Source organism: Primulina tabacum, chromosome 5, assembly GCF_025594145.1.
Source record: "Primulina tabacum isolate GXHZ01 chromosome 5, ASM2559414v2, whole genome shotgun sequence".
NCBI lineage: Eukaryota > Viridiplantae > Streptophyta > Magnoliopsida > Lamiales > Gesneriaceae > Primulina > Primulina tabacum.
The window spans coordinates 477,106-492,100 of NC_134554.1; the positions used below are offsets into that span (position 1 = coordinate 477,106).

The 14,995-nt window shown below is 33.1% G+C and overlaps 4 protein-coding genes across 6 annotated transcripts; 2 read left to right on the forward strand and 2 right to left on the reverse strand.

Annotated features, from left to right (window-relative positions):
* The first annotated feature begins 1,017 nt into the window (after positions 1 to 1,017).
* On the forward strand, positions 1,018 to 4,073 carry LOC142545148 (putative uncharacterized protein YDL057W). Of its 3 annotated transcripts, none has more exons than XR_012820225.1 (7): positions 1,018 to 1,185; positions 1,581 to 1,693; positions 1,789 to 1,871; positions 2,332 to 2,453; positions 2,796 to 2,960; positions 3,028 to 3,129; positions 3,594 to 3,682. XR_012820225.1 is itself a non-coding variant. In XM_075652142.1 (7 exons), the coding sequence occupies exons 1-7, from the start codon at positions 1,140 to 1,142 to the stop codon at positions 3,832 to 3,834; spliced, it is 864 nt and encodes a 287-aa protein (XP_075508257.1). In that variant the 5' UTR covers positions 1,018 to 1,139; the 3' UTR covers positions 3,835 to 4,073. The 3 variants fall into 3 exon arrangements, 2 of the variants coding, with proteins under 2 accessions (XP_075508257.1, XP_075508258.1); XM_075652142.1 differs by having other exon boundaries at positions 3,036 to 3,129; positions 3,594 to 4,073; XM_075652143.1 differs by lacking the exon at positions 3,028 to 3,129 and having other exon boundaries at positions 3,594 to 3,843.
* A 1,823-nt stretch (positions 4,074 to 5,896) lies between these two features.
* On the forward strand, positions 5,897 to 7,730 carry LOC142545149 (acyl-lipid (9-3)-desaturase-like). The gene has a single exon (XM_075652144.1). The coding sequence runs from the start codon at positions 6,149 to 6,151 to the stop codon at positions 7,490 to 7,492; it is 1,344 nt and encodes a 447-aa protein (XP_075508259.1). The 5' UTR covers positions 5,897 to 6,148; the 3' UTR covers positions 7,493 to 7,730.
* Positions 7,731 to 8,781: 1,051 nt separating this feature from the next.
* LOC142544517 (NDR1/HIN1-like protein 13) lies at positions 8,782 to 9,814 on the reverse strand. The gene has a single exon (XM_075651558.1). It carries the CDS (start codon positions 9,779 to 9,781, stop codon positions 9,014 to 9,016), a length of 768 nt encoding a protein of 255 aa, XP_075507673.1. The 5' UTR covers positions 9,782 to 9,814; the 3' UTR covers positions 8,782 to 9,013.
* Positions 9,815 to 13,630: 3,816 nt separating this feature from the next.
* On the reverse strand, positions 13,631 to 14,870 carry LOC142545150 (uncharacterized). Its single transcript, XM_075652145.1, has one exon. It carries the CDS (start codon positions 14,676 to 14,678, stop codon positions 13,788 to 13,790), a length of 891 nt encoding a protein of 296 aa, XP_075508260.1. The 5' UTR covers positions 14,679 to 14,870; the 3' UTR covers positions 13,631 to 13,787.
* Between the last annotated feature and the right edge of the window lie 125 nt (positions 14,871 to 14,995).

Below are 14,995 nucleotides of genomic sequence, written 5' to 3' on the forward strand. Positions count from 1 at the left end.
ATTTGCGCCGAATATAAATACAAATCGGCTGGTTCACAAATTATTTATTAGGTAGGATTTTTAGAAGTGTTTCTTCAAATAAGACAAGGGGAAGAAAGATTTTTAGAGAAAATTGCCATCTATTTTGAACATTTTCCTAAATTATTATAATCCCAACAATTATTTCTTCCATCAAAACCGATTAGATTTTATCAGCTCCGTGAAAAATACTTTTTAGAAGAAAATAAGTGGGATAACTAACTAGTCTTATTTTTAAGGAAAAAAAAATTAGTGAGTTGATCGAAAGCTTAGGAAAAGGAAAACGTATTCTGTCGGAAAAGTTCTTAATTTTGTATTTTTTCTTCACCGATTTTTTCTGTCCTTCTTGTCAGATTATTATATGCAACATCTGGAGTATATCGCATTTTATGATCTTGGTGTATAATAGAATAATTCGTTCTAGCCTTTGAAATATCCAATAATGGTGTGGCGGACGATGCGGTGACAAAAAATATCATCCCGTTGATATCAATATCAATCCTAGGGTTCGGATAAGTCAATTATGTTTATTTATATTATCAGTATTCAAATTAAAATTAAATAAAATTGATATGTTCAATATTCACTACAATCATATAAATAATTGAAACAAAAAAATTTTGTTGCAGTAGAATTGAATTGACACACACACACACACACACACACAAATTAGCCAAAGAGAAGTTGAGATTTTGGGAGTAATTAGAAATCGGGATTCTGATATTGATATAGTGAAAAGAGGTTGGTAGATGTCATGTGCACTTGTGTTAAGTTACATTCTTCATGCATACGTCATAATTGATTGAATGACGTGTCATTATCATTTACTCACTCAATAAAGGAAACAATAACAACACAATGTAGATTTTTGTGTCACGAATCTATATTTGTTAAACGGATCAATCGTATAAAAAATAATATTTTTTTTTATAAATGACTCAAAAAGATATATATCTCACGATAAGAAACAATCCCACCCCAGTTTTTGCCCAATTTTACTAAAGGTACTGCAATGGGCACAGTTGCACGAACAAAACCCTCCAAAATTAGGTTACTACTGAAACAGGTATGAGGTCTGATACCTACATTCAACGGCCACCACCGAACAAATCCTGGAAACGATGAAGGCGTGGCGCGAGCCAGGAAATATACAAAATGAATTAACGGGTACGTCTCCATCTAACAGTAAATACTGCTGCTGACAGTATTTTCTTTGCAAATTTTGTTTATGCGGCATGAATAAATATCATTGTATTTTACTTCACAGCAATGGTGAGTGGAGTGAAGGGGAAAAAGCGAAAATCGCACGCTCTTCATTTTATTGGGGTTTTTTGGATGGCCTGTTTCTCGAATTTATTTGTAAATTGATGTGGGTTTGATTTGAAGCTCGCGGATTTTATCTTGTTTCGTACCTTTTCTCCTATGATTTTCTGAGTATTTTGAATTTATTTACTGAAGAAAAAAACCAGAATTTTTTTTCATGTATGGCTCCTGTGATCATGGATAATTTTATGGGATTTAGTTAGTTGACTAATTTCTATTTCTTTTTTCACCGGTTATAGAGCTGAAGAGAGTGATTATACACAACAGTCATGGAGAGAATCTGATGGGGATATTGCATGAAACTAGGTCCGAGGAACTTGTAATTATATGCCATGGATTTCGATCCTCTAAGGTCTGTGAATCTTGTCAAATTGCACCATATCAAGGCTTCACTTTTTATAAAAATTTGTTCCTGTTTAATTTATTTGATTTTTGGATTTTTACTAGGATCGCATCCCAATGGCGAACCTTGCTTTTGCTTTTGAAAGAGAGGGGATCAGCGCTTTTCGCTTTGACTTTACCGGCAATGGGTAAGTGTTCGCTGATCAGGTAATCCCAGCAGGAAGGCATGAACGGTTTTGTGAATCTATGATATATCTCTTCGTAATTGTTTGTGATGCTTTAGTTTATTTGAATGAAGCTTATTTGAGTTTTCGGTTGTTGACATTTTAGTCGAGTTATTTTTTAATGAAGCATCTAACTGAAAGTGAAGTATAAGTACTTTGATACTTTCTAAAACAACTTATATGGTTAATAGACATGATACTTGACTGTGCTTCAGACATTATCTGTACTTACTTACCTTTTCCTGGCCCAATTATTGTCTATCCATAAAACTTGTTCTTAGAAATAACAAGAAATAAATTCTATATGGATAGGAAGTATTTTCTACCATATTATCCCAAATTATTTTGTAATGGGAGTTTGATGCTCTAAGCTTCAATCATGTTATATTAATGTTAAAAAATTCAAAATCTTGTCGGCATTCAGGGAGAGTGAAGGTTCATTTCAGTATGGAAATTACAACCGAGAAGCTGAAGATCTACGTGATGTGGTTAAGCATTTTCGTGCAGCGAAACGTTTTGTCATGGCAGTTGTTGGACATAGTAAAGGTAAGTTGCCTCCTACTAACTAACTGGTAAGGTTGCTTGAGGCGATGTTTTATGCTTTCCGAAGATTTTTTTGGTGGAACTGCATAAAAAGATGCATGATTTGTGTTAAGTAGTAACAATTGCCCCAACTGCCTTGTGCATTCGCCTACAATGCATTCGGATGGCTCTATGGCTTAAAATATTTTAGTTGCATTTGGGCAAACAACTAGCTGTCAAGCACATGTTACTACATATGTCTTGATCACCCAGTATCTCTTACTTTGGATTAAATTTTTTGCTGCTTAAATTTGGCGATCATTAAATATTAATCAACTTCTTTGGTATTGGATGGGAATCTTACAGGAGGAAATGCTGTGCTTCTATATGCTTCGAGGTATAACTACGTTGAAACAGTAGTAAATATTGCTGGCCGCTTTAATTTAAGGAGAGGAATTGAAGATCGCCTCGGTAAAGACTTCCAAGAAAAGATTAAGTTACATGGATTTATTGATGTTGTCAACCGAAAAGGTATGTATATTATGTGCTGTTTCCGTTCCACGTGATGGCTTATTTTTGACTTTTTTATTTTCACAAGTTCTTTAGGAGAGATTGTATATCGTGTGAGTGAAGGAAGTCTGATGGACCGATTAAAGACAGATATACTTGCTGCATGCCGAACCATTCCACTAAGCTGCAGGTTGGAAATTATCGTGTTACTTCTACTTGATGACATATTTGATCTTACAATAAGATGAACATTGTTTCGTTCATATATCGATCTTAGCTTGGATTGACTAGCTAATTAATATCGAGAAAATCATGCTTTCCAAGCTATGCACGATCAACGTTATTAAAAGCTCGCAACGCGTGCACCTCTCAACTCAAGTCTTGGTGAGGCTTAATCCTTGTACCTTGTCTCAAGGAGAGACCATGAAACGACAATCTTGTTGCGCATTTAAGTTCAAGGGACCTCTTGAGCACACCTTAAATGTGTTTGGGTTAAATCCAGAATGAAAAACAAGATAATCATTTGTGTTTGCTCATGGACTAATGAGTAAAATAATATGTTTCTCTTATTTGTAGATTCTCCCATATCTTTCTTTTGGCATGAGATTTACAATGCCAATGGAGCCTTGCATTAATATTCTGAATTGAATGCAGGGTGTTGACAGTACATGGGACGGAAGATGAAATTGTACCGATCGAAGATGCTATTGAATTATCAACCAAAATAAAAAACCATACTCTACATATAGTTGAAGGAGCAGATCACGAATATTCAAAACATCAGACGGAGTTAGCATCAATTGTTGTAGGCTTCGTGAAAAAGAAATCCATGCCTAAGCCAAACCCCACATCCTCTTGCCGCGGAAGTAGTGAAACTTCGGGTTCTCGTCTCTAGTTTCTTCGTATATAAATAGTAACTCTATCATTGAACTTTGAAACACTTGTTTAAGATATGGTTCTTCGTATTTTTTATGTGAGGATGAATGTGGATCTCCTAAAAGGTAATGTATCGATGAAAGAAGAAGTTTTCTCGTAAAGCAGATTATGATGTAGTAATAAAGATTTGAAATGATTCTGTGATATTTATTTTTGCTTTGGGAATGAAATATAGGTTTGGGAAAAGAGAACAAATAATTGATTCCTTTATGAAATAATTGTTTTTTTCTTTTTCTTTTTCTTTTTCTTTTTCTTTTTCGCCTTTGTCGTGGTAATTTATTTTACAAAAACACCCCTATCGATTTTTAGAGTACTTTTGAAATACATACAAAAATAAATACAAAATTTGTCAATTCACAATTGAATTTTTTTTTTTTTTTCTAATGGTACGTTATTTTAGATTTTGTCAGTTTTGATTTTGGTTCCATAGTTATTTGAGAATCATGATGCAAATTTAATTGATGTTTATTCAACGAGTACAACTCGTTTTCAATTTTTCTTCATTTGGAATCTTTTAAAATGTAATGTGGGTCCATTTGTCCTGTTAACACACATTTTGTTCTCAAAATCGAATAAAAATTTAATATTTGCACAACATATGTTATGATTGTGTCCATCAAAAATCATAATAATCTCAAACAATATCTCATTTATATATGTCATTGCAAAACATTTTTCAAAATGAAAACTCTACTATCCAAACTTATCGAAGATGTTTTATTTCATAATTTATATCTTAATATTTGAATATCGTTTTCAGTGACCAAATAATCGAGACAATTATTTCAAATATTATTATCAATTTATCATTTATACCTTAAAAACAATACTTTCTTCTAGTTTATTGGATACATAGGCTTATTCGAAAAAATATATCATAATTTAAATTATAATATTCAAAACGAAAAATTTAAAATCTTCATACAAATATTCATTCATATAACATTATTTTAACAAATCTCTTTAAATATCTTTAAGTATCTCCAACAAAACATACATATTTTCAAAAAAAATTTCTCACTTTAATAATTTAGTTTTATTTGTAAAGAAACATCAAAGTCATTGACAAAATTAAGAATCCATAGCGTACAACTGTCTATGGAGCACAAAATTTCGTATGCAGATAGATACACATTGGATCTAATAACATAAATAAATAGATGTCGATGATAATGAATATAAATAGAAAAATTGTTATGTGTCCGTAAAACTTAAGAAAACTTATAGAGGCGCGACTTTTTTTCACAACTAATTGTGTACTCATCGTTGATAATAGATTAATATTTTTGCATCATTAAAAATATTATTATTCATGTTATATTTTATGTTTTAAATATAGATGTAGATATATATTAATTTATCAAATTAATTTGATTTCAGATAAAAATATTGATATAAAAAATAGATATTTATATATTAATATTAAAACTGTATGACTTGTTATTTTCGAAATTTTATATATATCATTTATTATCTTCTTTATTATTTTATAAGTTATGTGAATGAAGGATCACGCCGTAAAAAGTTACATCTAATTTTATTGATATTCTTTGAACATTTTAATTGTAATACTAGGAGAACAAAATTATAAAGTTAAAGTACATATAATGATATCTTGGAGAATTTGTAATTCATTTTTAATAGTCTATTATTGATGATACTTACAAAATGTTATCTCATTTTTAGAACATCTTCTTTAGAAACTTTATTCTTCATTCACATTTCTATACGAATAAAGATATTTGGTTATTAATTATTGGAGTGTACGAGAAAGAATACGGTGTCATGCTTTGTGCATAAATAATATATATATATATATATATATGTGTGTGTGTATCTATGTATATTTATATATATATATATATATATATATATATTGTTATCTGGGAATGAATCACATGACAGTCATTTATTAAACATATCTTAAAAATTATTTTGTGAAAAACTAGATATCTTTGTTTTTGTTTGACACAAAAATTTGTGTGATCGATATCCTAAAAAATAGTATTATCCGTGTCGTGTCACCTCGCGAGACACTTGCTGTTTACGAGTAAACAAAATAACCAGTTCCGCCGCTCTTCCTTAACCTATTCATTTCACGCGCACAGAAACACACATTTTGGATCGGAATATCAATCTTTGCCCACTTCAATGGCATAAAAAAGAGAAAATTTTCCTTCACCAGAGAATAGGGACAAGGGTAAGAAAAGGGTTTCTTCACTCAGATCCCTCACTCTCTCCTCCCTCTCTCTTTCTTGCATTTTGAGTGGAAAATGGGTGTCCAGAAGAGGTACATTACATCAGATGAGCTCAAAACCCACGACAAAAGAGGGGATCTTTGGATCTCAATTCAAGGGAAAGTGTACGATGTCTCTGAATGGGCGAAAGATCATCCTGGTGGCGAGTTACCGCTCTTGAATCTTGCGGGCCTAGATGCAACCGATGCATTTGTTGCTTATCATCCAGGCACAGCCTGGCAGTATCTTGACAAATTCTTTAACGGGTTTTATTTGGAAGACTATTCTGTGTCCGAGGTGTCCGAGGATTACAGAAAACTAGTGTATGAGTTCTCTAAACTGGGACTTTTCGAGAAGAAAGGCCACGGGGTTTTGATTTCAATGTGTTTTATGGCCTTGCTGTTTGCTGTCAGTGTTTATGGAGTGATTTTCTCTGAGGGCGTGCTGTTGCATTTGCTCTGTGGTGGTTTGGTGGGATGCCTTTGGATTCAGAGTGGTTGGATTGGGCATGATTCTGGTCACTATCAAGTGATGATGACTCGAAAACTCAACAGAGTTGCCCAGGTTCTGTCTGGGAATTGCCTCTCAGGAATCAGCATTGCTTGGTGGAAATGGAACCATAACGCTCACCACATCGCTTGCAACAGCCTCGACCACGATCCAGATCTTCAGCACATGCCGTTCTTCGCCGTGTCTTCCAGGTTATATAACTCAATCACTTCTTGCTTTTACGAGAGAAAAATGGAATTTGACACTTTGTCAAGATTCTTGGTTAGTTACCAGCATTGGACATTTTATCCCGTTATGTGTTTTGCTAGGATTAATTTGTATGCACAATCATTCTTCTTGTTGTTATCTAAGAGAAAAGTGCCCAATAGAGGGCAGGAGCTTTTAGGATTGCTGGTGTTCTGGATTTGGTACCCTTTACTTGTTTCTTGTTTACCCAGTTGGGGAGAAAGGGTGATGTTTGTCTTAGCGAGCTTCACGGTTACGTCTATTCAACATATTCAGTTCTGTTTGAACCATTTCTCATCTAATGTTTATCTTGGATTGCCTAATGGTAAAGACTGGTTCGAAAAGCAAACGACTGGAACTCTCAATATAACGTGCTCTTCTTGGATGGATTGGTTCCACGGTGGATTGCAATTCCAAATTGAACATCATTTGTTTCCTAGACTGCCTCGATGGCAACTCCGGAAAATCTCGCCCTTTGTGAGGGAACTCTGCAAGAAACATGGATTTCCTTATAACAGTGCATCGTTCTTGGAGGCAAATGTTATGACTGTGCAAACACTTAGAAATGCTGCGCTGCAGGCTCGGGATTTCTCCAAACCCGTTCCAAAAAATCTAGTCTGGGAAGCTGTCAACACTCACGGTTGAATCCAAGGAATGCTATCCACATTTCTCACAATTGGCTTGCGTTGTTTCTTGAACAATTTTTAAGTATGAGTCTGTTTCCATATTTTCTAGGATATGCATCATCCTTGTTTGCCGAACAATGTTGAACATTTTATTCAGTACTTTGAGAGCTTCGAAATGTTTGTTTCAATAATAAGCTATGCTGTCTGATCTTGATTGCACGGAAGAACACATTTCTCAATTTATCATATGTTGCATCGTATATCATATGTAATCTGGGTTCATTAGTTCTTTCTTGCAGTAGACGAATAGTTTGAGCAAATTTTATTTAGCTACCAAGTTTAAGCTCTCTGTCAAACAACTACAGCCCCACAGTAAGTCACCAACAGGTATTTGGTAGTTAAGTTCAAGTTTAGTTTGGCTGCATTTTTATGGGATACTTCTTCAGACAATGGCAGTGGACAGAGTTAACCGAATTCCATCCGATACAGCCTGTACATGATAAACTTAGATTAAAAAAAAAAAAAAACTTTCTTTAAACATGCTTCCCGCTGCTTTGTTAATAATGACTACCGCTGTGAGTATACCGAGAAATGTGGTCCAAATCCAATGTAAAACATTAGAAGATGTTGTGGTGATATTTACTTGTCAAGCAGAAATTGGATTCTAACATATATTGGATTAGTAGAATAAATTTCAGCCTTCACAGAATGTCATTCAAACTTAAACAAGAAAATGTGATGGTGGAATATCCTTCAATATGCCTTGCACGCACATTTGCAAATCTTTTAATTCAGAATTCATAACAAGTAATAAAGATAAATATCGTTGTCAATAATTAATTCTGATATTGAAACTATCAAAACATATTTCAGGATAACGGGCCGGTGTTGTCTTGGTCCAATCAATCACCTTTTCGATTTTCTTTTATATATATTATTAAATCAAACGTGGAAAAATAGTGTATAATCATATGAGTGTGCAATGACTTTTAACATTCGGACAAACGGAAAAATAAAAAAAATTCAATGCCGAGCACACACTTTGTCGCCCAATTTAACTCGGAGGAAAAAATATGATATTAATAATAATAGACGTTGCCGTTGAGACATATTCAAAATTTGTAGTGGCTTTTTTCTCTCGTTATTATTATCTCCTTGGACAGCAATCATCTTTCTTTACATTGGTCGTACTAAATCAAGATTTTGCATATGTTTTAATGCCAAAGGAAGAAAAAAAACCCGGAAATGCCGTGAATAGAGTAAAAAAATAGAAAAAATTGATCAATATGGAGGCAAAATGATTTAAGATCCTTGTATCAAACCAAGTCATACATTTCACACACAAATTGAGTGGGAAGGTCCCTTCCCCTCGGCCTCACTTCATTTAAAAATGGTAGAATCATTGATTTTTTGAATACATATATCTAATTTTCGGGTCACAACGAGTCCATAAAAATCTTACTTATATTGTGATAAACATGATTAATACAACCCAAAAATTTTCCCGACAAGGAAGAGGTTATATATTATATTATATTACTCAAAAGGTCCATTCGAAGATCTTGATTCTAAGACCAACCACACACTTTGCTTTGGAGACGTTGGCAATGGCAACTGTTGCATTTACCTTGGGAACGACTCCCCGAATGCCTACACACTTCACTCTGATTCCGATCTTCTTCGTCTTCGACGTCTCAATCTTGATCCCCACCATCGTATCCACCACAATGCTCATGGGTAACCCGTTTCTCTTCTTAAGATCCAACCTCAATGTGTTGGCGGATTCTGTTTCCAGAACCTGAGAGTTCATCCCCATTGTGGTGTGAATTATGAACATGGAGTCGGGCAAATTGGTGAACTTTGCGAAAGACCCGTTTGATAATTTTACCGAGTCATACTGTGCTGTGATGGACATGGGGCCGTAGAGAAATGCGATCTTTTTGTTGGGATTTTTGGCGGACAGGGTGAGGTTGAGCTTCGTGGTGAGGTAGGCGGAGGGAGTGGTGTTGAGGTTGAAGGAGGAGATTTTGAGGGAGGTGACGGAGAATAAAGGATAGTGGGGTTGGTAGAGTACGTAGAAGGCTGCAGCGGCGACGGAGGCAAGGATGAGGATGGCCAGGAGGAGGAGGGTGAACCAGAAGCAAGCGACGCACAAGTAGCGGCGTACGTCCTTGCGGAGGTGCTTTGACGAGGGAGGAGGCCGGTTGGGGTGGCGTTTTGGGTTGTGGAGCTGCGTCTTAGTTGGGGGTGGTGGCGCGGCGGCGGCGGCGGCATTTGGCTTGGTAGCTGGGTGAACTTTGTCGGTCATTTTGTAGTGGCTGGACGAATTAATCTGGGAGCGATGCATTATAATATCATATTTAAGGGAATGACAAATTTTGCTTTTCATTTTCAATTTTTTTTAAAGTATTTTCTTAACATACAATCAATTAATCCATCATTTCAGTTTTTTGAACAAGTGGCAATTTCTTTATATATATACATAAAGAAGTGGGAATTTGTTTTAGAAAAAGTTCATTTATTAGCCACCAGAATTTAATTTTGCGGTATCAACACTCCTTGCCAACTATTAAATGTTAAATTCTACAAACATTTTTTTGGGAGAAATAATGTCGTTTTTTAAAATAGAAATTTATAAACGTTAATCAAAGTGAAATAATATATTACAAAACTTACGTTATATATGATATGGTATACGTGTAATATAAATGTGAATAATTTACACAGACAGCATTTGAGTTTCCAGTAAAATCAATATCTGACCTTTATATAATATACAGGTTTCGTTGGAACCACACACTCAAGTCCAATCTGAGTATTATTTCAAATAAAAAAAGTGAAATTATCGTCTCAAATTCGAGTACTTCAATTTCATCTACAACATTTATTATTAAATTTATGCTAATTCTTCGATAAACTACATATTTTAGTTCTTTTTAAAAAAAATAAATAAATAAAGTCGTATATACAGCAATAAATTATCAAAATTTCCTTGCTAGCTTAATTTTTTTTTTTCAAGCTCCAGGTTATTTCAGATGACCCCAGATAAGCATATGCCAGATAAAAGGTATTCACTTCAATAAATTATCAATTTATTGCTCATATCTTGATTTTAAATAATGTTAAACAAAAATATTTTAATATATTTATATATTTAATTAAAGTAATAATTCACAATAAAAGATAAGAATACAAATATTTATTATTTTACTAAAAAGAAATATATTAAAGAAATTTAAATTTACAATAATACATTCAATAATCACGAACTATACAAGTATTTATAATTTTTTAAAATTCATTACATTAAATAAATAAATATTATAAATAAAAAATTAATTATTTGAAAATATCTTAAAATTAATTACAATATATTTTTTTAAAAAATAATAACAACATTATTATTTTATATTACGACATTTTAAAAATTTTATAAATCGGTAATCTAATTAATTGTTCAACATATTTATAAAACATTACTCAAGGTAGGAAAATAAATTTACCTAAATTAATTTGAGTAAGTTTTATGTGAGACATTATCATAAATCTATATTCATGGGACGAGTCGACTCAATACATATATTGAGTGAAAAATGATAATTTTAACAAAAAACGATATTTTTTATGATCCAAATCGGGTAGAAGATTCATCTCACAAATTAACTTATGAGACAGTTTCATAAAAATTTTTGCGAATTAGTTTTATTATTTTCTTATATTTAATTAAAAAAACTTTTTGTATTTATATCGTTATTTTTAACAATCATTTGAGAACATATTAGGCATTTTAGAGTGAATGAACAAATATGAAATATATTTTAAAAAAGTGAAATGTAATAACACTTTCTTAAATATTTGCATCGATCGTATCATTTCATTTAATTTCAATTATGATTCTGGGTTTTGTATAACTTTTATATATTTAGTTCTCCATATTATTTAAAATATTAAAAACATTATAAAATGTTTATATATTATTATATTTTTCAACTTTATAGTGAATAATGTCATCGTAATTTTTTGGTATATTGATTGACAAAAACTTGTGTGAGACGGTCTCACGAGTCGTATTCTGTGAGACGGACTCTTATTTGGGTCATCTATGAAAACGTATTACTTTTTATGCTAATAGTATTACTTTTTATTGTGAATATCGGTAAGGTTGATCCGTATCACAGATAAAGATTCGTGACACCGTCTCACAAGAGAACTACTCATATTGGTTATCTATACATCAATATTTTTATATTATTATTTAATTATACTTTGAGAATAAATATTTTAAAAATGTTCGAAAAATAATCGAAATTTGCATCTAATAAATGATTTTTTTAAAAAAATATATATTTATTTTTTAAAATTTCGACAACCAAATAATATATGGATTTTTAATATATTTTTTAATTCTTTTTATTGATAACAATTTCACTAAATCAATATATGAAATGTAATAATAAATAATTTAATTTGACGAGATGATTGTTATCTTTATTTAAATATGATCTCTAATGGTATAAAAAAATTATAATCATTAAATATAGTCGTTGTATCAATAAGTTTAAATAATTATTTAAACACTTATATTTATTAATTTTAATATTTCTTATATTGCATAGTTGTTACTCGATAACAGAGAATCACAACAAAATTTGCCAACGACTGGATATTTCTTTGTCCAGTAGTTATATATTATTGCATGCACCGACATAATTTATTCACGCTGCCGCTCGTTCTTTGGTTCGTTGGGTTTTATCACAAAGTAGTGATTTCGATCATTTTGTAGATTGAAATGAAAAGAAAAGAAAAGAAAAAGAATGGCAAAAATCTAAATAATATTTTTATATTTATATACCAAATATAAAATTTAAAAATATTTTGATATTTATAAATATACATAGATATATCTATATGGTATATTTGTTTAATTAAAATAGGTTCAATGCTTATTATATTAGAACAAAAACTGGTGTAAGACGGAATATTTAGCGACAGAATATATATCAAAAACGTCGCTAAAATTGAATCAGCGACGGTTAATAAATCATCGCTCATTTTAGCGACGATTTATTGACCGTCGCTAAAATTGAATCAGCAACGGTTTTTTTCGCGACGATTTAAAAACCGTCGATATTCCGAAATTTTGGTATATCCATTAACGTCGTGCATTGCACGCTACAGATAATTGTATTAACGACGTGCACATGCACGCCGCGGATAATAGTATTAACAGCGTGTACATGTACACCGCGGATAATCTTGAACTTTCAACGGCTTGCATCTTTGCAGCATGCAATGTGCGCTGCGGAAAATGAATGTGCTCGCTGCGAAAAATCATTTTTGTTGTAGTGATGACATAGAAAAAACAGAAAAAAATTCATCATGAAATAAGTTTTTTCAGGAACATCTACTATTCAACATAGAAAAAAACAGGCAAGAAAGTCGGTCATCCCTGAATCAATGAAAAAACCAGGTTGAATAGTAGAGGTTCCTGAAAATAATTTTTTTAAAATAAATGCTAATTAAATATTACAACTATTATATCATAATATTTTGTATCGAAATAAATTTTGACTTGTGTTGTAAAAATTATGTAGCTGAACTCAATAATTGTGGCCCGTTCTTGTTTAATCCCCAATACTCTCCAGGTCAATTTTATTTGCAACAAAATATCTCGAGTAGGCCATATACATTGTAACTTGAGATGTAACCTTTCATGTATATACATTGTAACTTGAGATGTAACCTTTCATGTATTCGAAAGATCCCACCACTATTTTTCTTAATATCTTCAAAATATGGATTTTAAAAGTTTACAAAATAATGTGGACGACCGACGAGAGAGTTGGATGTCCAACAGCCAAAATTGTCTTAACAACTACCATGTGGTCTACTTGTATTAAATATATCGCAAGTTCCCAAAAAATGCCTTGCAAATTTCTCTGTTTTTAAACAAATCATTGGTAAAGTTGGTTGTGAAAACTATGGTGAATTTGAACTAGATTTTGTAATCCAATAAGCTTAAGATCGTAAAACATGCCACATATCATTTCGTCCACAACACATGGAAAAGTTTCAAGTTATCGCGCGACCTGATTCAGTACCCAGGCTCCACTTGCATTAAAACTGATATTTCAGTACAATTCCCTCAAACCCAAAGTGATTTTCATCAACCAGCACAACTTTTCATTTAATCCCAAAACAAACCCACCCCTAATCTCCACCACTTACATAAGAGTTTAACACGAATAGCATTCGACGTGCCGGTATTTATCCAAAATTACAAAACAACCCCAAAATATCGACAAGACCCCTTTTTACCTCCCTCCGGTGGCCCTTCCAACCGTGTCCTTGCCCCTGATAATGGAGTCCAGCCTCTGAAGCTTCAACTGCTGCTTAAATTTGTTAATAAAATCATCAGCTTTTGCATCCACTTCTTCATCACTGTCGGTGAATTTAGAGTTCCCGTTCTCCCTCACAGTCGCCGGCCGCCGCGCCTCGACACTTTCCTCTTCTTCAAAATGTCGAAAAGGGGATTTCAAGCTCGTCGATTTCTTCATTTTTGAGGGAAGTTTGCCCGGCATCTCGCCGGAAGCAGGTTCCGTGTCTGATTTAGTCCTGCTAAAGTGACCACCATTTAGGTGACTGTAAACTTCATCCATGGTTTGCAACTCAGTTTCTTCACGTTCCTCTTCGTGGACGGGTTTAAAATCTTCCAAGGTCGACTCTTTCTGCCCAAAAATGAAATGGGTTTGCGTTTGTTGGGGATTCTGTACATGGGCTCGTTCGAAAATGTATCCACCTTGTGACGGGGGGGTTGTTTCAAGATTTTCCAAGGGATTATCTTGGAAAAAATAGTGGGACTGTGTCTCAAAGGCTTGAGCTTGAAACTGATTGTCGGAATCTGTGCTAGATTTGTGATTATCAGACAAATTTTGAGGGTCGTGAGGTGAGAAGTGCGGGTGGAAATTGATAGATTTCAAACGCTGGAGAAGTGAGGATGATTTTGATATTCTGGGCTGCTTGTGCTCATTTTGAGATGAATTTTCTTGCAAGTTTTGGGGTTGTTTTTGAGTGGCAAAAGTAGAGGTAAGAGCAATTGTACCTATCGTGAGATTTAAGAGTACGAAAAGAACAGTGGGAGTGAACCAACTGTTGATGACGGCCCATATTGAAGAAGGTATTGCAGATGCAGATTCTGCAAACATTGTCTGTGATAAAAAAAAAAGTTTGGTTCACTTCTTTTAGAAAAATAAAGGAATGTGTTCTTTTTGCGTGGGAGCTTATGTGTTTTATGGTAGTAGAAAATGGGAGTGGTGGGTGGAGTTGCTGCCTCTCCCAAAATATGATAAAAAGTTAGGGAAAGCTCCATGCGCCTCAAACTTATTACTTGGATCTATTAATTAATCATTAATATATGTAAATTCATATTTGGCTTCCTATCCAAATCAAATGGATTTAGCTAAGACTTTGATTAGGAAACGTTGATGTTAACGAACACTTGTACCGATTTTTAATTTTTTTT